The sequence below is a fragment of the Octopus bimaculoides genome, chromosome 15, assembly GCF_046866305.1.
Source record: "Octopus bimaculoides isolate indiv1 chromosome 15, ASM4686630v1, whole genome shotgun sequence".
NCBI classification, from domain to species: domain Eukaryota; kingdom Metazoa; phylum Mollusca; class Cephalopoda; order Octopoda; family Octopodidae; genus Octopus; species Octopus bimaculoides.
In genome coordinates, this window is record NC_142942.1 from 23,693,798 (window position 1) to 23,715,167 (window position 21,370).

Here is a 21,370-nt window from a genome sequence, read left to right on the forward strand (position 1 = left end):
TTTATTTTATTTTATTTATTTTATTTTTCTAAATAATACAAGAAATATCTTTGTCTCACAAACAACATTCTCCCTAATTTTTTCTTCCAAACCGCTGAGACGAACTTTTGGTGCACTGAACAAATCTACTTCAAATTCAGAGCCAATACACAGTGTTCCAATATTCCTCTAGTTTATCATCATCATCATCATAATCATCATTGATTTGACATCCACTTTTCTATGCTTGCATGGATCAGATGGAATTTGTTGAGGCAGCTTTTCTGTGGCTGGATGCTCTTCCTGTCACCCACCCTTGCCTATTTCCGAACAAGGTAATATTTCCTATTTGGCCAGAAAACTGGAAACAAACCTCATCATTTATATGATGGTGATGCTTGTTTATAACCATCACATGATGTCAAGACAAGGACATGCTTACACACACACATTCAATGGGCTTCTTCCAGTCTCCATCTACTAAATGCACTCACAAGGCTTTGGTCAGCTCCTATACTAGAAGACACTTGCCTAAGGTACCACACAGTGGGACTGAACCCAGAACCATGTGGTTGGTAAGCAAGCAGTTATCAGACAGCCACAACTATATGTATATATATATATATATATATATATATATATATATATTTGTAACTTTATCCCAATATGGTAGTCTAGAGAACTGTGTAGCTCTCCCACAAGGAAGCTGTTAGTACTTACCAGCCTTGGTTTTAGCTGACCAAATTCAATTAATCCTCTACTTGATGGTATTGAGTACTTTTTCATTCATTCATTACAACTACAAACATATCTATCTACCTATATAGTTCTTTCTCTCGATATATATATATCTATATCTATACAAAACAGTTTCTCTCAGCTTGATATGACTTAAAGTTTTCTGGGTGTATACGATGCATCCACCTCCTCACATATATATATTTGGCTGTTGTTGGTCTTTTTACTTGATTTTTATTGCTGCTTTCTGTCCCCTCTTTTACCCTTTTTTGTAGTGTGTCTGAGTACTATATATAATAAGTTCTTTATGTGTGTATATATACATACATATATATATCCACGGTGGTTGTCTGCTCCTTATGCAGAGTCTGACCACCCCCTGTACCTACACCTGAGAACCATCATGGCATCTGATGTGGCTTTTTAAACCAAACAACGTATTGAAAAGACACCCACAAAGATTGCAAATCCGATTAGGACCACCAAGAGCTGCAGTTAAGTTCTGATCTTTGTGGATCTTAAAATGTCTTTAGAGGCCTCCGATAGATTTGCAAACCTTCTGTCATACATGGCACTGAAAGGTGTGCACAGATATACAGGCAGAATAATTAGTGGAGGTTCGTTCTCCATGGGTCCACAAATGAAATTTGAGCCCAGCAAACTGTCACAAACGGCGTGCACAAAAAAGTTGCCGAGATTCTTCTTTAAATCTCTCGAGTTTTGCATGTCACCCTGGCCTCCTCAAAAGCTTTCACTCCACTCCACACATACATACATACACTCATATCTATATGTACATATATATATATATATATATATATATATATATATATATATATATATATATATATATATACACATACTTTAAATTTTGGTTTTTCTTTGTGTTTGTTTTATTTTTGTGTTCTACCATTCCTTTCTCAACTGACAATCAGTCTTTGACTCTTCCAAAAAGAAACCTTTTCATGCCAAACACTGAAACTAAAATAGTTTTGGACAAAGAGAAAAAAAAAACTCATTTTCAGACAAGCATTTGTAGAAGAAATTGACCAAAGAAATCTCATGTTTCCATAAACTTGAAACTTCTTCTGCCAGATAAATAGTTACATACTTCCATCTGTAACATATTGCTACATGACATGGAGAATTAATCTTCAGTTAATCCACTGGAATTCACCTTGTGTGAGTTTTATTGTTTTTTTCTTATGCTTTTAAACACAAACACTTCAATTGGTATAAACACACTTTTCCATCATCTCAGGTGTTTTTGTTTTGTTACAGAATATATTCTTGTTTACACAATTAATTATCTAGTTAAAATGTCTAATGTGTTTGTCGTTTACACAAAACTAATTAGCTGTTAATATCAACCTAATTATTTTTCTCAAAGTTTATCTTCTGTTAATGCAAACTTTTCTTTAATTACCGATGAGCTTTGATCTAATCTTGTGTCACTTTGAGTTGTTAACGAGGATATTTCACCAGCTAATTATGTTTACAATTAGCAATTGCAAATTAACTGGTAAGTTTTAATGTTAAGTTCTTGCCCAAATGCCTGCACAAACTAGGAAACAGATTAAGTCTTCCCCTAACCAACAACTCAAGATGCCAAAGACTGGAACAAATACAGCAGACTTCTTGCCTGATGCTAACCATTATTCTGGTTTGTGACTTTATTTTATTGACCCTAAAAGGATGGAAAGCAATGTTGACTTTAAGAGGAGGATTTGTAGAGAATTGGACCAAATACCACAAGGCATTTCATCCAACACTGTAACAATGTCACTACTCCACCATCTGAACTGGGATTTCATTCTTCAACCCTAAAAGAGGAGAAGAAGAGCAAATCTGACTGTGACAGGATTTGAACACCAAACACTTAGAACTGGAAATAATACTGCCACACATTTTGTCAGCTGCTCCACCGATTCTGCCAATCTACTGCATGTTTGCATGAAAATAGAAGGAAAAAGGAAACATTTCATAATCTAAGAAGATGGCTGCGCATATCACCTCACAGAAGAAAGAGTTCTTAAATGAGGCAAATGAGGGAGAGAGTTGCTAACCCGGCAAATGAAGTGTTAACTGCCGTACAATGGAAATCATGATTAAGAGTGAGGAGGCAACTGGACTGTTAAGTATGGTCTTAGAGATGTTTCAGACGTCTGGCGAAGTGAATCACATGCAAGTCTCCAGTGTAGACAGTAAAATAGCAGAGGAAGGAGTCATATCTAATGACCGTCTCATCTCATCTCATCAGTTGTTTACGCAAAGAAAGATTTTCCAGACAGTCACTGAATTAATTAATGGTGCAAACTGATTAGGAAGAGATTCATCCTTGACATGGTGCAGTTCAAGTTTATTGGGTGTCACAGATAGAAGTACTTAGCTAGAAGTAAACTACCCTGCCTAGCTTTTGTTGACCAGGAAAACGTTTTTGACACAGTTCGTAGTCTGGTGGTCATAAAGCAAAAGAAAGAGAAAAAAGTGGGGGGGGCGGAGACAAACAAATGGATTGTAAGAGTTTTGCAATCTCTATAGAAAGGTACCATTAGGAAATTAACTGAGTTAACAAAATTCAGTGAGGAATTTAGTTCGTATGTTTGTTTATTATTGTCTTCCAAGTCATAACAGTGGAGTTTCAAACAGGTTGCTGCTCACGGAAACAACGCCTCCATGTAACAGTCTTGGTCTCATAACTGAATCTTAGAGAAGAACTCCCAAAGTTGGAAGCAAAACCTAGAATCAAGAGGCTTCTAAGTTAATGTAGCAAAAACTTAAGTAATGGAAGGAAAGACAGCAGGACCCCGCTGCTGTAGAAGTGGTCATAGTCAATGTGCAGGGGATTAGGGAGAAGCTATATATGTCAATCCCTTTGTAAACAATAGATACATCTGGGGTGTAGTGGGATCACAGGCAAATTGACAGCGTGTTTATATATGGTGGATGAACAGGAACAGTCAACTGTAAAAGTACCATCGATGAAGATTCCTCCGAATGCTTAAAAGGCTCTCTAGAAGTGGTTGATAGCCTTTGTTACCTAGGCGACCGAATTAGCAGAGAGTTTGGAGCTAATATTATTTACCAACCTGTGTAAGAACGGAGTGGAATAAAGTTCACATAGCTGTTTTTGTTGGCATCAAAAAGGGGTTCTCATCTCTCTCCCTCTCTTTTTCTCTCTCTCTCCCTCTCCCGACTCTCTTTCTCTCTCTCTGAATGATGCTTTTGTGCGAAGAACGATGTTGCAGGATATAAAGGCGTGGGCCTTGAATGCAGAACTTTCGTGAAGTTGGGAAAGAAAAGAGGCGAGTATGCTCCGCTGGATGGGCAAATGTTAGAGTTTATGAATGATGGAGCACAAAGAACTTTGTATGAAAGGGATTGGGTGTGGAATTTTAAAGAGAGAACTCCACTGGTAAGGGATGTAAAGTGAATGGAGGACGCCTGGTGTATAAGAAGTGTTGAGTTGGGGAAACGTAATAATAATTGTTTATAAAACTGCTATAGAAATACATTTACAAAAATAAAGGGATAATAATTCAGTAAATTGAGCAATAAATAAATTAAAAGGCATACAAACTTCCGTAATTTTGTACCAGACCAGCGAATACTGGGACATCTCTGGATTAAGTTTATCAGACAATATGAAACAAATATCGAGTGAGGGCGAGGCTGAAGCGCAGGAACAGCCAAGTACCTACACGAGGCATCACCTGATATTTCGGTGAGACGGGACACCAATGATTTCTTTGCTGTCAGCGGCTCAGATCTATCGAGATTAAAAAATCCGGGGAAGGGGTAGTCGATTTCATCGACCTCAGTGTGTAACTGGTACTTACTTCATCGACCCCGAAAGAATGAAAAGCAAAGTCGACCTCGGCGAAATTTGAACTCATAACGTAGCAACGGGCGAAATCCTGCTGAGCATTTCGCCCAGCATGCTAACGATTCTGCCAGCTCGCGGCCTTAAACTCGTGGGGGATTTTTTTTTATCCTACCGAGGGCTCGTTTGATTTTTAGGTTTATCTCGTTGGGGTAAGATGTGAAACCCAAAGAGAGGAATGCTCTGCAGTGTCTGCAACAATTTTGTTAATAGAATAGGGAGAGTTTGTTAAGTTCAATAGTCTTGTGGAGGGAAGAATTTAACGTTTTAAGAATTCTGGAGAGAGAGGGGGGAGGAAAAGGAGTAGGATCGTTATTTGAGTTCTGGTTAAGTAAAATTAATAGCTTAGTTAACTAGAGACTCGGGGGGGAGGGGGAAATGTTGATTAAAATGCATAAGTGGGTGGATCCACTGTCCGAAGCTCCGCCCATTTATGTTATTTATTTCTTTATCTCTTTCGTCCGTCATCCGGTTTAACACCATCGTCTGCTTCCTGGATGCCTTTAAAACAGAATCCGACAAAATTGCGAATATTCAGACCTGGAAGATAAATTCCTCTTCCCTCACCCCTTAAGACACAGAACAGAAACCCTGGAAAAGACCGAAGCCATTAACCTTCTTCGTCATTGCTTCTTTCAGTATTATTCCGTCTATGGTACATGCACTTTGGTCTTTCTTCACTTGCCATATTGCTGTGCTCTCTCTCTCTCACTCTGATGAATTTTTGTGCATCTGATCGCTGTATACTATAAGCACATAAAGAAAAAAATAAAGAAAAAAACAACCAGCGAGTTGATTGAATCGTCAGAAAATGCCTTGTAGCATTTGTTCTGATTCTGTGCATTCTTAGTTCAAATCCCGCCAGTGTCCAATTTACCTTTCACTCCTCCAGGGTCGATAAAATAAAGTACTGAGATCAATGTTATCGACTAAACCCTCCCCTCAAAACTTGCTGCCCTTGTCTCTCCACACGATTATTATCACCAACTTGAGCAACCTTTTTTTGTAATTCACTATCTCTACCACAATGTGAAGGCGGCGACCTGGAGAGTCGTTAGCTCGCCGAACAAAATGCTCAGCGGCATTTCGTCCGTTTTTACGTTCTGAGCTCAGATACCGTCAAGGCTGACGTTGCCTTTCATCATTTCGGAATCGATAAAATAAGCACCAGTTGAGTACTGAGTCGATGTAATCGGCTTACCCCCCTCCTCCAAAAATTGCTGGTTTTGTGCCAAAATTTGAAACCAAATATTTTTACCACCTGTAGCAAAAAAAAAAAAGAAAAAAAAATTACCCTTCACTTTCAGAAACACTTTTTCACACTCAAAATTGTCGAAGCGTAGAATAAACTACCCACATCAGTTGTTAACTGTCAGGAAACTGCATTCTTCTAAAATTCATAATTCCTGGAATTCCTCAACACTATTCCAGGCATGCCTATCCACCCTTTCCTCTTCGTGGCTCTTTCAGTGTTCTCTTTTTCTGTCCGATTCTCTCACAGTATAAAGCATGCTGTGTATCTTTACTTGTCTTACGTCAGCCCTTTCTCCCCTCTTTTATCCTCTGGCAGTTGCTTTTACTTCATCTGAGCCATGTAGACGATAAACGAGTGACTTTTATTACGAACCATTTAAAAATATCGAAATGACGTTATGCGAAAAAAGTGCGCGAAATGCAAGCAGCTACAACAAGCCATAACAAATCGATAATAAGCTACAGGTCGATAACGAGGCTGAATGTGGTGAAATATGGATTAGTTGTGTCGTCTTGCTGTATCTGGACTTTAATTAAAGGGGCACCTGTTCTCACATCGACTCCAGCTGTATCACTTTGTTAGGTAAGCATGCAACATCATTGCACCAGCAACATCTTTCTCCAGCTCTCATCTTACGTCGTTGCCACTCTGCAGATGTTTTTCTTCCTTCGTAGACATTGCATTTATAAATAAATTGCATACATCTATGTTGCTATGCATTTTTTCGTTGCTTGCATTGTAATTAAGAACGCTTTGCTAATTGCAATTTTCTTTTCAGTATATATATATATATATATATATATATATATATATATATATATATGTGTGTGTGTGTATGTATGTATATATATAAGCAGGAAGGAAAAAATTTAATATGAAATAATAATATTAATGATTAATAGCAACAGTAACAATAACAAACAATAATAATAATAATAATAATAATGATAATGATAATAATTCTTTATTATTCACATCAACGTCATTGTTGGGTTACAATAGCAGAGACGGGTTCTGGCGATGTATAGATACATACACTTATATGGTATGTGCTTGTGTGTGTGTGTGTGTGTGTGTGCGTGCGCTTGCGTGCAAGAGAATGATGATTCAACATTCCTCCTCTCTTGTCGTTACTCGCAGTTTCTTGCACGATTCGATCGTCGTATTGTCAGCTGAAGGATCGCAACGAACGAGACAGACTTGAGTTGCAAACAAGTAAATCGCCAGTTTCGTTCAAATACGCTTTATGCAACATTTACCGAACACTATTTTCAGTTGGCAATTAAAAAAAATGTAGATGTGTATGCATGCGTGTATATATGTATGCTATCTTTAGTATGCATGTGTACACATATGTGTATGTCTGTTATGTGTATAGACATACGTGCATATATATATCTATATGTCTATGTGTCCACATATATGTATATGCACTGTGTTAAAACGTGAATCCCTCCCCATATTTTTCACTCTCCGTTTTTTTCTTTCTTTCTTTCTCCATTGTTTCCCCTCTCAACCGTTTCTGTCTAAGAGCGTGGACACGAAACGTCAATGACTTTGCCATTCTTCCCGAACGTTAAACTAATACACCTGCTTCTTGTTCCATCACCTGTCTTCGTCTTTTATTTTCGGTAAATTTGAAAACTATATGTGTGTATCTCTGTGTGTGTACACACACACACACACACATATATATCGGATGTATTTATACATATATATGTGTGTGTATAGATTTGTGTGTGTGTGTGTATATATACATGCATGCATGCATATGTGTGTGTCTGTGTGTGCACATATGAAAACTGCAGCACTGGGACCACCTTCAGTCTTTCCACTGCAAAGGGACCGTCTACTTTTTGCTTTGTTAACTCTTCAGGCTTCAGTTTGTAGCACTGCCCAAAGAAGAGGACGGTCTGATCCTGCATCTGTGTCCCTACACACTTTGACATCTACTTTTTGAGCATCATGTTGTGCTGATGCAGATGTAGCCGAATTCATTTCCATCACTTCCATCTGGGGAACACCAGGTCATCTTTGCTTTTCATTCTTTTCAGGTCAATAAAATAAATACCAGTCGAGTACAGGGCTCAATATGACTTCCCCCTCCCCTCAAAATTGCTTGCCTTTTGCCAAAATTCGAGACGATTCTTATCATTATTCTTTTAACTCAAGTTTAGTTGGAACTCCTGGAGTCTTGCTATACCTGCAGCCTATGGTACCATGCTACCTGTTCTTGCAACTTTCAAATACTTTCGTGATTCATTATTATAATTATTATTATTATTATTCCTGAGCTAGTATAATGGTCTGTGCATCAGAGAAAACTACTTAGTGGCATTTCTTCCCTACTCTTTATGTTCAAGCATGCAAAGATTTAATCTGACTTTGAATAGTATATAGATATATATGTATATGTATAGATGTGTGCATATATTTACATACATGCATACATAAACATATATAATCAACAGATTTCAACCATAGCATTTTCTCAATAAACCCCAACTTTTTTTGGCTCCTGATTCTTTAATCACTGCTTTTTTTTATGTTTCTTTTCTTCTCTCTTTTGCAGGTTTTCCTCTTCATCCACAGCTCTTTGATGATCTGAGTATCAAAAAGCGCTGCTTCAGCAGTTCCTGCTTTCTGGCGCCATGGCTTACCTTGAAGAGGAGCAGGCCAGTGAGGTGTTTACAAACTGCCATGCTAAACCTCTGCTGACCACAATGAATTTACTGCGTAAGACACGGGTCCTGTGTGATGTCACTTTGCATGTGGGTGGAATGGACTTCCCAGTCCACAGGATTGTGTTGGCAGCCTGCAGTGATTACTTCTGTGCCATGTTCACTAATGAGGTGAGAACTCTTTCACTCTCGGCTTTGTGAGTTAGCTGCAGCTCAGAACTGATGGTTTCATTTTTTTCTTCCCTTTAGTTACCATATTCGTAATGATATTCCTTCACGGCGAGTGATTAAAAAGTTTACCTCCCAGCCATGTGGTTTTTGAGTTCAATCCCACTGAGTGGAACATTGGGCAAGTCGCCTTTACTACAGTCCCAGGATGACCAAAGTCTTAGGAGTGTATGATGGTTGTAAATGAGTATCACTGTTATACAAGCAGTGTCATTCATTTCTGATCTTTTGTGGAAAGATGTATCCTGTTGTAGGGGTAAAATATTGCCTTGCTTGGAAGATGGTGAGGTTTGAATGCAGGAAAGGCATCTGGTTGTAGAAAATCTGCCTCAGTGAATTCTGTCCAATCCATGATAGCATGGAAAAGTGGATGTTAAAAAGATGAGAGGGTGATGTTTTCTATTAATTAAACAAAATTGCAAATAAATGTTTAACATGAGATGAAGTGGTGATGGATTTCCAAAGTTCGATGAAGATTCAGTTGCTCGATCAGCTGAATTATCTGCCCTTGAATTAACGTGTAAATGACTGAGTGTTCCACAGACACATCAGAATAGTACTGACTGTTGTTTAACTTTTTGATACTCTCTTGCCAGATATTGTATCCTGGTTCTAGGATACAAACTTTCTATTTTAAAAGTGATCTTGAAACCTTCCATCAAATTTACATTTGATTTCAGTTGATTTTATATTCCAAACCCCAGTTTAACAATGGAACAAAGCCATTTTATTAAATTCTTCATTATCTCCAAAAACTATTGAAACCAAAGCAGTGTATTTCAACAGAAATATGGTAACGAAAGGGTTAATATTTCTGACTTAAATGTTTTCATTTAATATTTACTTGTTTAAGTCTGTTTGATTGTTATTTAAGATGTCTGAAAAAAGCGAGTCAAAGATCCATATTCAAGGTGTTTCAGCAACTGTCATGCAAGTCCTGCTGGATTTCATCTATACCGAAACTGTCTGTGTTAATATAAGCAATGTCCAAGAATTATTACCTGCTGCCTGCTTACTCCAGCTCACAGGTAAGATATGACAACACCTTTATAAATGTCTTCTTTTCCAATTTACTTTCACTGCATTTTTCAATTATTATCACAGTTTTTAATTTATGCATTTTTAGAGCAGAGGAGTTGAGATTTTTAAGCAAATAAACTGTGCATGTTTGTTGGATAGATTCAGTGTGTTGATGGTGACTCTCCTGTGTAGATACTGACTGAATAGACTGATGATGATGATGATGAATAAAATCCTGAAAACTAAAAATAATTATATCTTGACTATTAATACACATGACGTCTTTGTTTGAGCGTATCAAACACGAAACTTGCAGCTGCAGACCATGTCATCCCCCAACGTAAGGCGAATACAGGAGTGGAGTGTCAGATTTATCGTAATTATTGGATAGAATAATGACTAAAATCATACTTACGTCATTACCAATTAAACATGGCATTTAATTAGAAAACATTTTCAAAACACTCCAGAGTTTCATTTAGTTGTTTCCTGCATTTAGTAATTTCATGTGACATAAATTGTGTCAACATTGATAATGACGTGGACCCAATGTCTATTTATAGCACCAACTCACACACACACACACACACACACGTTTCTGTGGATTTGTGTTGAGATAATAAACATTGTTCCATTACTGCAAACGTCAGTTCCTTTTGTTTTTGGTGATAAAAGTGTTTACTGATTATTTCCTAATCAACAAAGTTTGTGAGCAAACTTTTACTGTATTTAGTTAGACATTGATAAAGATGATCTCTGATGTGAACCTGTGTTTGTAAACATCATGCAACTGGCACCAGCAACCTGATATTTCCATCATTTAAGGCATAATTATAAAGTATTTAATCTAATATTAAGCACAGCTAATTGGCTTGATTGGTTAAGAAGTTTGATTTCCAACCATAGGGTCTTGGGTTCTGTCCCACTTTGTGGCACCATGGACAAGTGTCTTCTACAATAATCTTGGTCTGATCAGAGCCTTCTGAATAAATTCGATAAATGGAGACTGGAAGAAACCCATCATATCTGTGTGTGTGTGTGTTAGTTTTATGTTCAGTTATAATAAAGCCATAAAGGGGACTGTCACATTAAGTTGACAGCATACAACAGGAAATGTGTCAAGGCTGACAGGAAACAATGCTGCTTCCTAGGGCTAAATAGCAGTAGTATTATTCCCTTCGTGGGACTGTCACATTAAGTTGACAGCATACAATTACTTTATCGTATCACTACTGCATAAATCTCTCTGAGATATTTAGAAATGTATTATTTCTATTTTTGAAATCAGTGAATGTGTTTCACTAGAATTATTATATGTTTACAAGAGCTTGACAGGCATCTTCGACTAGCAGATCATGCTACTCCAGACTGATGACGAGCAAAGACTCAGAACCATGTCTCTGGATGCAGGCTTAGTTGGGTGGAGGTGCTTGTCTCCCCCTTGTAAACATAAGGACACAGGAAATGTGTCAAGGCCGACAGGAAGCAGTGCTACTTCCAGCTCCTATGAAATCATCTGACCCATACCAGCAGGGAAAAAGGAACATTAAATGATGATGGTGAAAGGAAGTATTTTTGTGCATTGATGACCTTCTTACACTCCAGGTTTCGGATGGATATGAACAAGTTGATTCAGTTTATAAGAGTTCTCTCTTTAGCTTTTGGGGTCCTTCTTTTAAAGATGTAGTTGAAAGTAGGAAGGTTTTGTTTATTCATTAAGCAGGTTTAGCTTCTCTCGTTTTTTTTTTTTTTCATGCATTTGTAAAGAAAATAATATTGTCTATTGTGTGTTCCTATGATTGCTACTATTTCAGGGGTCAAAAATGCATGCAGTGCCTTCCTTGAGAAACAACTGGACCCCACCAACTGCTTGGGTATTAAGATCTTTGCTGAAAATCACGGCTGCGAAAGACTGTTGACTGCTGCAGAGAAATACAGTGTGAAAGCGTTCGATGAAATCATACAGAACGAGGAGTTTCGACTTTTGCCAGTGGAAGAAGTCGAACGCTTGATACAAAGTGATGAAATTGAGGTAGTTTATACAATAGACCTTACTACTTTATGGCAATTTGCATTCATTGTCACCACCACCATCAAGATAATCATTTTCTATTTGTCATGCTCTGATACATTGAAAACTGATTCATGTATTTGTTATTGTGTTGTTTCCGTTTGGTTCAGGTGATTTGTGAAGAACCTGTCTATGAAGCTGTTGTCAAATGGGTGAAATATGATCCAGAAACCAGAAAAGATAAGCTTGCCCGCCTCCTTCAACATGTTCGGCTGCCACTCCTGTCGGCCTGGTACATCACGGATAAAATTGATACAGAGGTCAGTATCTAAGAAGGTGCTTATGGGTAGAATGTCTATGGTAGTTATTTCCAGCTCTTTATGTTCTGAGTTCAATCCTTGCCCAGGACAACTTTGACTTTCATCTTTCTGGAGATGTTGAAGTAAAAATAAATACCAGTCATATACTAGGGGAAGAGGGTATTTAAATATTCCCCATGAAGCATCCATTAAAAAAAATCTCTGAAAATGGTGTGAGCAAAATATCTTGCTGGCTGAGTATTCCTATCACTGGTTCCAGTCATTAGGCTGTTGCCATGGCTGCCATGCTGGAAACACTGCCCTCTGGGTGGTTTTCTTCTAATCACTAAGCAATATTTGCATATTTGATTCTTAAAGGCAACGTCAACCTTGGTGGGATTTGAACACAGCACCTAAAGCCAGAAGAAAAGCTGCTAAGATTGTTGCTCTGTCATAAATAAAAAAAACATAAAACGTTAGAATTTTTAAACATAAACAATATAGAGCATTTATGAGTATGTATATACAACACACACACACATGCACATATACAAACACTCATACACACACACACACAGGTACATAAATACATGCACACACCTCTGTCAGTGTTTATATCAAGCATGACCAATCTTTTGCAAAAAGTGGGGCTGCATAGAACATGCCTCTCCATAAAGCAGGCTGCACCACTGCAAAAGAAATCCAAGATAATTTTCCATTAGTTGTGCTTTTCAGAAAGTTCCATGGGTCACAGTTTGCCCAAGGTTTATGAATTGTGAATTGGGGATTTTCCTTAATTCCATGGAATTCTTCTCATTTTGTTTGCTATTTAAATTGTTTTTTTTGTATCTTTTTATTTCTAAATTGTTTTTTCTTCTTCCTCCCATGAAAGCCATTAATTCGACGGTGCCATGAATGTCGGGATCTCGTTGATGAAGCAAAGAAATTCCATCTACGTCCAGATCTTCGGAGTGGTATGTGTAGCCTGAGGACTCAACCCCGTTATGGTGAATACTCCACTGTTTTACACTTTTCTGGAACAACGCTTCTACACACACACACACACACACACACTCTCTCTCTATCTCTGTGTGTGTGTGTCTCTATTGCTCTTTCTCTGTTTCTCTGTGTTTGTGTCTTTCTGTCACTCTCTCTGTTTTTGCCACTCTCTCTGTTCCTCTCTTTGTCTATCAGTTTATCTCTCTCTCTCTCTTTCTCTCTATCTCTTCCTCTCTCTCTCTCTCATTGCTACCAACAACATCAATCTACATCCACTATTACTCATCATTTTAACCCCAACAAACACCCACCCACCCACCCCCTTGTCAATAAATCATCATATATATATATATATATATATATATATATATATATATATATGTATGTATGTATACATGCATACAAGTATGTACTGACTCTCATTTTTGTCTCGCAGGTAATCAAGAAGTTGTCGTGATTCTTGGAGGGTTTGGCTCCCACCAGAATTTAGTTGACACTGTTGAAATGTACAATCCAAAGACATCAGAATGGAAATATCTACCTGTAAGTACCATTGTCAGTATTATTATCTGTTACAGAAGAAGGCATACGTGTTTATACCAATCTAATCTTTTATGCTAACAAATAACTCTTAAAGGATTTATTTTCATTCATTCCATACTCTGTCAAATGCTTATTTGATTCACATTGTTTCAAATTAATCATCATATTATTCTAATTGGTTCCACTAGAGTCTGCTGAAATCCCGGCGCTATGTATCTGCAGTATCGTTAAATGGTAAAATTTATGTTATTGGTGGCTATGATGGTCAAGCACGGTTAAACTCTGTAGAATGTTTGGACACAACAGCTGAAGAAGCCCAATGGCAAAATGTGGCTCCAATGAATCAACACAGAGGCCTAGCTGGAGCCTGTGTTTACAAAGGTAAGGAATTGGATTTCTTTAAATGTTTCGGAACGGTGTGATGATGATGATGATGTTGTTGTTATTGTTGTCATTGGTGGTTTAAGATTTATTGTGATGGGGACGGTGGTGTTGTTATTGTTGCTGTTGTTGTTGTTAGTATTGCGCTGCAATACTTGTAAGCCAAAAGTTTACAAGCCTTGGCTGTCCTCTCTATTTGTTGCCATGGTCTGAAAGGTATGATGGAGGGAGAAGCACAGGTGTTTTTGTTATAGAGGAGATATGTGGCTACCCGGTATAATTAAGGGTGGGTGGTCATAAGTGGCTGGAAAGAAGACAAAAGCAGTAGTGACATGTTTACTGTCAAGGGACAAGAAGATGAGTATGTAAAAGAATTGAGAGGAAAGGTGAAGAATGGTGATTGATGAATAGATAAGGATGTGAGGGGAAAGTTAAAAGAAGGAGATGGAAGAGGCAGGGGATGGAGGATGGGGTGTGAAGGTGAAAGAAATAGGATTGGCTGAAATGGTGAAAGATTTGTACTGAGGTTCCAGGCTTCAGTGGTCATCACTGACCAATGACAAATTTTCAAGAGAAATCATGCAAAGCTGTTTGTTTGATCTCTTTCCAGGGAAAATCTATGTTTGTGGTGGGTTTGATGGTTACTCTCGACACACAAGTATGGAGGTTTATAATGTTGTACTTGACCAGTGGATATTACTGTGTGGTATGTCTGTTGGTCGGGAAGGAGCTGGACTTGTTGTGGCCAGAGACAAGATTTACTGTATTGGAGGATATGATGGGGTTAATCTCCTTGATTCAGGAGAAGTTTATGATCCAGACACTGAACGATGGTCACCCATGGAACCAATGTCCACTCGGCGATCAGGTCAGCAGCTCACCTTTATTTATTACCTTTATTTATTACCTTTATTTCTGCTTGTATTTTTTTTCTTTTTGTGTTTATTTATTATTGCTATTTATTTCCCTTTTTTTTCTGTCTGTCAGAACTGGACACATTATTCGATAGAAATTTTGCTTCATAAAAATCAGTATTATTTTCATCAGTAAGTAACAAAAATTATCTTGTCGTTAGCAAATAAAGGAAGTTAATGCTGGACAAGTTCTGCCTTATTGTGTTTCTTTAGTAGCAGTTACAGACCCTTAGCTTAGTAAACATTCTAAATGATGAATGTTTTTGTCTTAGATTGAAATTAATAAGTATATTAGTTTAATATGACAACAATTAATTTGGTGAAAAGCTCTTCTTCTCTTTACATATTCCACTTACAAACTTATGCATAATTTAATCATTAGTTGTTGTTGTTGTTATTGTTTGGCCCTGGACAACTCTAATCTAGCAAACCTACAACCAAAGGTGTTCCATCTGTGACCACCCTTTCTAATAATGTTTTATTCCTCATTCTATACTTAGGACCTTCCTTGATGTTGTTGTTTAACCCCGAGGCAGTCACAGTCAAGCAGACCTTTGATCAAAGCCATTCCAGCTCTGATGACATCTTTTATTCACTCATTGTATCCAGGATACATTATACAGGACAGTGTGGCTTGATGGTGATTTAGCTGCTATTTCCAGCATAAAGGCCAACCACACATACGCTGTTATGTTGAATGTTCAAATTGTTAGTGTATCCTTTATGTATATTTTAAATTGCTGATGTAATTATCTATTTCAGGGGCAGGTGTTGCTGTTGTTAATGACATCATATATGTGTGTGGTGGCTATGATGGCTCGAACCATTTGTCCAGCGTAGAATGTTTCAACAGCTACACTGGTCACTGGACATCAATACAGAATATGACTGTACCAAGATGTTATGTTGGTGCTTGTATCTTACGGGGGAAGCTTCTGGTGGTTGCTGGGTAAGTTGTAGTTTTTTCATCATTTAACATCTACTTTGCCATTCAGATATGTATATATATATATACACACACACACACACATACATATATACACACACACACACACACACATATATATATATATATATATATACACAAACACACACATATATCATCATTTTAACGTCCATGGGTCAGACTGAATATCAGATTTTCTATGGCTGGATGCCTTTTCTTTTGCCAAATCTTGTCTGTTTCCAAGCAATGTAATACTTCTCCTATGACCAGAAATATTTTCTTATATAAAGGCAAAGAGACAGAAACACACACACTGGGCTTCTTTCAGTTTCCGTCTACCAAATCCACTCACAACGCATTGGAACAATATTAGAAGATACCCAAAGTACCATTCTATAATCTTGGTCCCACCAATGTCTTCTGAGTTGATCCACCGTAGATTTCTTCCGTACACATGTAATAAATAAAATTTGGGGGTTTTTTTTTGAAGCTTGAGATTTTTTTAATGCTTTTTTTCTTCTTTTTTTATTTATTCTTACCATTTCTTTTCAAAATTTCCTCCATCTTCCATATATTTCAGATATGATGGAAATACATTGCTAAATTCTATGGAGAGTTTTGACCCCTTGAAGAACACTTGGGAAATAATCGGCCAGAATATGTCCACCCAACGCTGTGATGCTGGTGTTGCAATCATCCGCTATTTTCCTGAACATCTTTGTCAATGAATGACTCTCAAAATTTCAGGACATACATACATACATGCATATATACATATACACACAAATATGCATACATACACACACAAATCTCTCTCTCTCCCTCTCTATTTATATATGTATGTATTTATATATATATATATATATATATTTATATATATGTGTGTGTGTGTGTGTGTGTGTGTATACACATATATATATATATATATATTACATAATTACATATAGGGACTATCATTTTGTTTAATCACTCTTTCACATGATCTTACACATTAGCATACTGATCTCATATAAATTAACACACATACACACACACTCACTCATACAACATGTATAAACATACATATACTCATACTGATATAAGAATGTGTGTGTGTGTGTGTGTGTGCATTATTACATACAAATTTCTTCATATTGTATATATGCGTATGTATGTACATATATACATACACTGACATACATACACATAGATATAGTGATCAAGCATATTTCATATATCATAGTGATAAATGCTCAATAAAATAAATATAAGGTTAATTTATATATTTTATGCAATCACAGAAACCTGTCAATCTGTGTTGCTGACAGTTTTTAAAGATAATCAAAGTCGTTGAGTACATAAAGTCAAGATCAAATGACTCATTCTGTTTGTGTTGCTTGGTTTATGTGGCCATAAAAGAAGCAGCCTTTACTTCTGTTTATGCTTTAAATTTGTGAAATGATAGACTTTCCCCCTGACATTTTCTAAATCTTAAACCATAGAATGTGGTTAAATGGTGATCATTTGGAATAATTCCTTGACCAATTTATTTGCATTGAATATAATTTAAGGATTACTTTAAAAAATGTTCTAGAGCTTTGTTACATAATTTTATTATATTTTGTCTACCAATATTCCTGAAAGAAGAGGTGTGATTGTAAAATCATCTTTTGAACAGTGTTCCTGTCATACTAATACAGCGCCATCCTAAAGTATTATAGTGGCATGAGAGAAGACCTGTTCAAAAGAAGACTTTAACAAAGCCACTGGGAGATGAAATGTAACAAAACTCATGAATATCTTTGAAAACTTTTATTAACGTATAAATTGATGGGTTTTTATGATTGCATTGTTTACATGTGTGTATGTGTCTACATACATACACATATATACATACGGACATACATAAATACAAACACACACACACATATGTATAAACATTTGTGGAAATCAGAAAAGAATTTACAAACTAAATATAAAAAATAACACTAAAAAACTAAACTATCTCAAGAAATGAATATAAAAATTGAAATTTTAAAAAAACAAATATTTATTAAAATTACTTTTTCAGAAAACTTTGAAACAAAGCAAAAAAAATTATTACAGAAACACAAATAACAACAGCAAAAAGGAAAACAACAAAAAAAAACTATTCATTTGCTGTCTGAAATGTGTCCAAAGATAAGATTCTTTGGTCAAGAACAACCAAAATATTTATTTATTTACTGCTTTTTTGATGAACACATAATTCATCTGTCCACTTCCTGTTCCCCTTTGGGATACTACTGATTTTTTTCTCCTTTTTCTGTTCATTCTGTCATCACAACCATGTTGTCAATAGGTCCACCATGTCAAAATGTCTGTTGTCCATTCTGTCAGAATGTTCACTGTTCCAACATGTCCACTCTGCCAACATGAGCAACCAGTCAACATCTCAGCTGTGACAATATGTCCACATTGTCAACCTGACAGCTGCCACATGTCCATTCTGTCAGTGTCGATTCTGTCAACATTTCCAATGTGTTATCACATCTCCTATGCCAACATGTCCACTGTTTTCACTGTCCACTTTATTACATGTCTGGTATATCTGCTGGCCACTGCATTGGGTGTCCACTACACCAGATATCCATTATATTCCTTGTCCACTGCTATTAATCCGATCAGTTGAGTGGAAGAAGAAAGCAAAAAAAAAACTCAGCAACCCCTACCAGCCAGTCATTACTCCCTGCCCCGACACAAAAAAAAAGACATGCAAAACAAAGATAAAATTTAAAAGAAAAGAAAAAATATCTAAATTGACTCCCAATTTTGCATGGAAAATTCTTTCAATTGCTTTTCTATCTAACTAAAAAGAAAAGATTTAGCATATTATTATTATTATTATCATTATTACTATTGTTATTATTATATAAGGCGGTGAGATGGCAGAATCGTTAGTACGCTGGATGGAATGCTTAGCAATATTTCGCCTGTCGCTATGTTCCGAGTTCAAATTCCACCAAGGTTGACTTTGCCTTTCATCCTTTCAGGGTCGATAAAATAAGTACCAGTTGGGGTTGATGTAATCGACTCACACCCAAGCTGCTCTTGTAGCAGAATTTGAAATTATTATGCAAAAATTCATCAGGCTGGCGCTCAACCTGATTTCCTTGCCATAAAAGTGATTGGGGTTACAAAACTCCCCTGGATGGACTGTCAGCCAATCATGGGGTTATCTTCCTTGTTGTTGCTGGAATTCATTTATAACTGAGTGGAACAATGTGAAATGAAGTGTCTTGCTCAAGAACACACTGCTCAGTTCAGGAACTGAAACCTTGATCATATGATTATGAACACAACACTCTAATTACTAGACCACACATCTTCACATTCTGTCACTCTTGCTTGTTTGAGTCTTCACTCTTAGCTCTGCACTCCCAGTCCACTTAAGAGGTGCAGTGTACAATTGTATTCATTACCGGGCTCTGTGTGTTATGAGTGATTTAAGTGTTTCATCAGCTTCTGGTGTTGCTAATTTTGAAATCCTTGTGTTAGGTGAAGTATGATGAAAATGACTTTCTTCCTCTCCCAGTGGAGTGATATCTCCTTCAATCATTTCACATCATCGACCACCTGGTATATCTCCAGCCTATCAAACATTTCAGCATTCCCTGCTAAGAGCAGACACAGAGGTAGAGAGGATGAAAGTAACAAACAAGCCACAGATATTTTAGAAAAATGCATTTTGGTGATGTGAAGGAAAAAAAACCTGCAGTAGACTAGCTTCCTTTCCAGTGGCGATGATGTCACAATCTATCAATCCTTGAAAATTATTAGAAATCCCAAGTAAGAAAAAACAATTTATTTCTCTATATTTCTATGACAAGTTATTACTAGAATAGTTGAGAAATTACTAACTTATTCACCTCATATTGTGTGTTTATATTTTTCTACATTGGATTCCATTTAATTCATAAATTGTTTCATTGTTTTTAGGTGGAAAGCTATATTCCTCCACTTATAAATACACATACGTACAAGGTGTGGTTAAAAGACCTCCTCCATTTGCTACATGTTGACTCCATTTCTACCTGTCTGACTTTCTTAGTACCACATCAACTGCTGCATAAAGTATGGGTGAAGTTAAGGCAGCTGGAAACAGTGTCTTCATGTAGCAAATGGAGAGGGTTGTTTTTTCCCACACCCTGTATTAAATAATATATGTATACACACACACACACACATTTACATCTATATATAAATGTATGTATAATATATGTATATAATGATCTTTTGCTTTTACATTTGCTGTTTTTTTTGGGGTTTTTTTGGTCTGTTTTAGCACAGCATCTCACCACTCCTTGCAGTTCTTCATCATCTTTGTGAGTCTCACCATCCAAAGACCAAGTATCGCTTCTCACCATGTCTTTGATGTTCCTCTTCACTAGACTCCTTTCACTTGCATGCATTGACACTTTTTCTCACTCACCTGACTATTCTTCATTTTACACATCATGTCTCCATTAATGGCATCTCTTCTCTCTTGTATTTTCTTCTTCTCTCCTGTACTCTCTTCTCTCGTGTACTCTCTTCTCTTTCATACATGAAAGCTAATGCCTCCATTTCCCAGTTTTTCTCTCACCACACTTCTACTTCGTCATTCAGACATGCAAACATTTACACATCCAACAGTACAAGTTCACCTCATTTCTTTCCTTCATTCCCCACATCCAGGGCATGTACACAAACACCATACAATATGCCCTTCACTTACTGAGAGAATCCCTTTGTTGACAGCAGAGCTAATAGAGCTCCCTAAACCTTTTCTACTGATCTTTACTCTGGCTTTTACAACATTCATCTCCATTACTAATTTTGTTGCCTGGTTACCAGAAGCTTTCAGCTCCCTCTTACTAGACTTCTGAGCATTTGAAAAATCTTCATTTCTTAGGTTCCATTACTGCTAATTATTGCTGTGTGTTTATTGTCCCTTACAAAAATCCTTTTCTGGCAACCTCCCTCAGACCTCACTTCAGTTTTTGTATAGTAATTGCTATTACATTATAGAGTTCCCACTTGCTCCCTTTTTGCATATTGAGTATGACCAGTTCCTTGTTGGTACTAGTGTTCTGTTTTCTTTTCTGCTCATGAAGACTTTCATCTTTGGTTAATTGCTCTTCTTTGGGTCTCCTGATTCTTGATGTTGCTTCCATGTTTTTAATATTTCTTCTAATACTTTGACTGATTTGGTTATGAGAAATGGAACATTGACTACAGACAGTCTTGAACCCCTCTTTTATTGACTGGAGGGAACTGCAATAAATAGGAAGGGACTGAGGACTGAGCCCCGATGGACACCAATCTGCACACCTTCTTAACGAACGTATGACCCATTCTTACTTTCTTGGTGACACACCTGTACATGGCATGCATTGCTTTTGCAAATTATTCAGCGACACTCAGACAAGGAAGTATGCTGTTCTACCAGAAGCTGTCTCTAACTCCCTGATGCTTGCTGGTTTGTATTTTGAC

General features: G+C 37.0%; 1 protein-coding gene across 4 annotated transcripts; it reads left to right on the plus strand.

The window, feature by feature from the left end:
• The first annotated feature begins 1,763 nt into the window (after positions 1-1,763).
• Positions 1,764-18,005, plus strand: LOC106874116 (kelch-like protein 12). 4 transcript variants are annotated; one of them, XM_089363582.1, is made up of 11 exons: positions 1,764-1,899; positions 8,428-8,707; positions 9,639-9,792; positions 11,599-11,816; positions 11,966-12,115; positions 12,987-13,101; positions 13,530-13,636; positions 13,825-14,017; positions 14,628-14,885; positions 15,694-15,880; positions 16,458-16,735. In XM_089363582.1, the coding sequence occupies exons 2-11, from the start codon at positions 8,507-8,509 to the stop codon at positions 16,603-16,605; spliced, it is 1,731 nt and encodes a 576-aa protein (XP_089219708.1). In that variant the 5' UTR covers positions 1,764-1,899; positions 8,428-8,506; the 3' UTR covers positions 16,606-16,735. The 4 variants fall into 4 exon arrangements, with proteins under 4 accessions (XP_089219708.1, XP_089219707.1, XP_089219710.1 ...); XM_089363581.1 differs by lacking the exon at positions 1,764-1,899 and adding an exon at positions 6,302-6,437 and having other exon boundaries at positions 16,458-18,005; XM_089363584.1 differs by lacking the exons at positions 1,764-1,899; positions 16,458-16,735 and adding exons at positions 6,302-6,437; positions 15,005-15,063 and having other exon boundaries at positions 15,694-15,826.
• Positions 18,006-21,370: the final 3,365 nt, after the last annotated feature.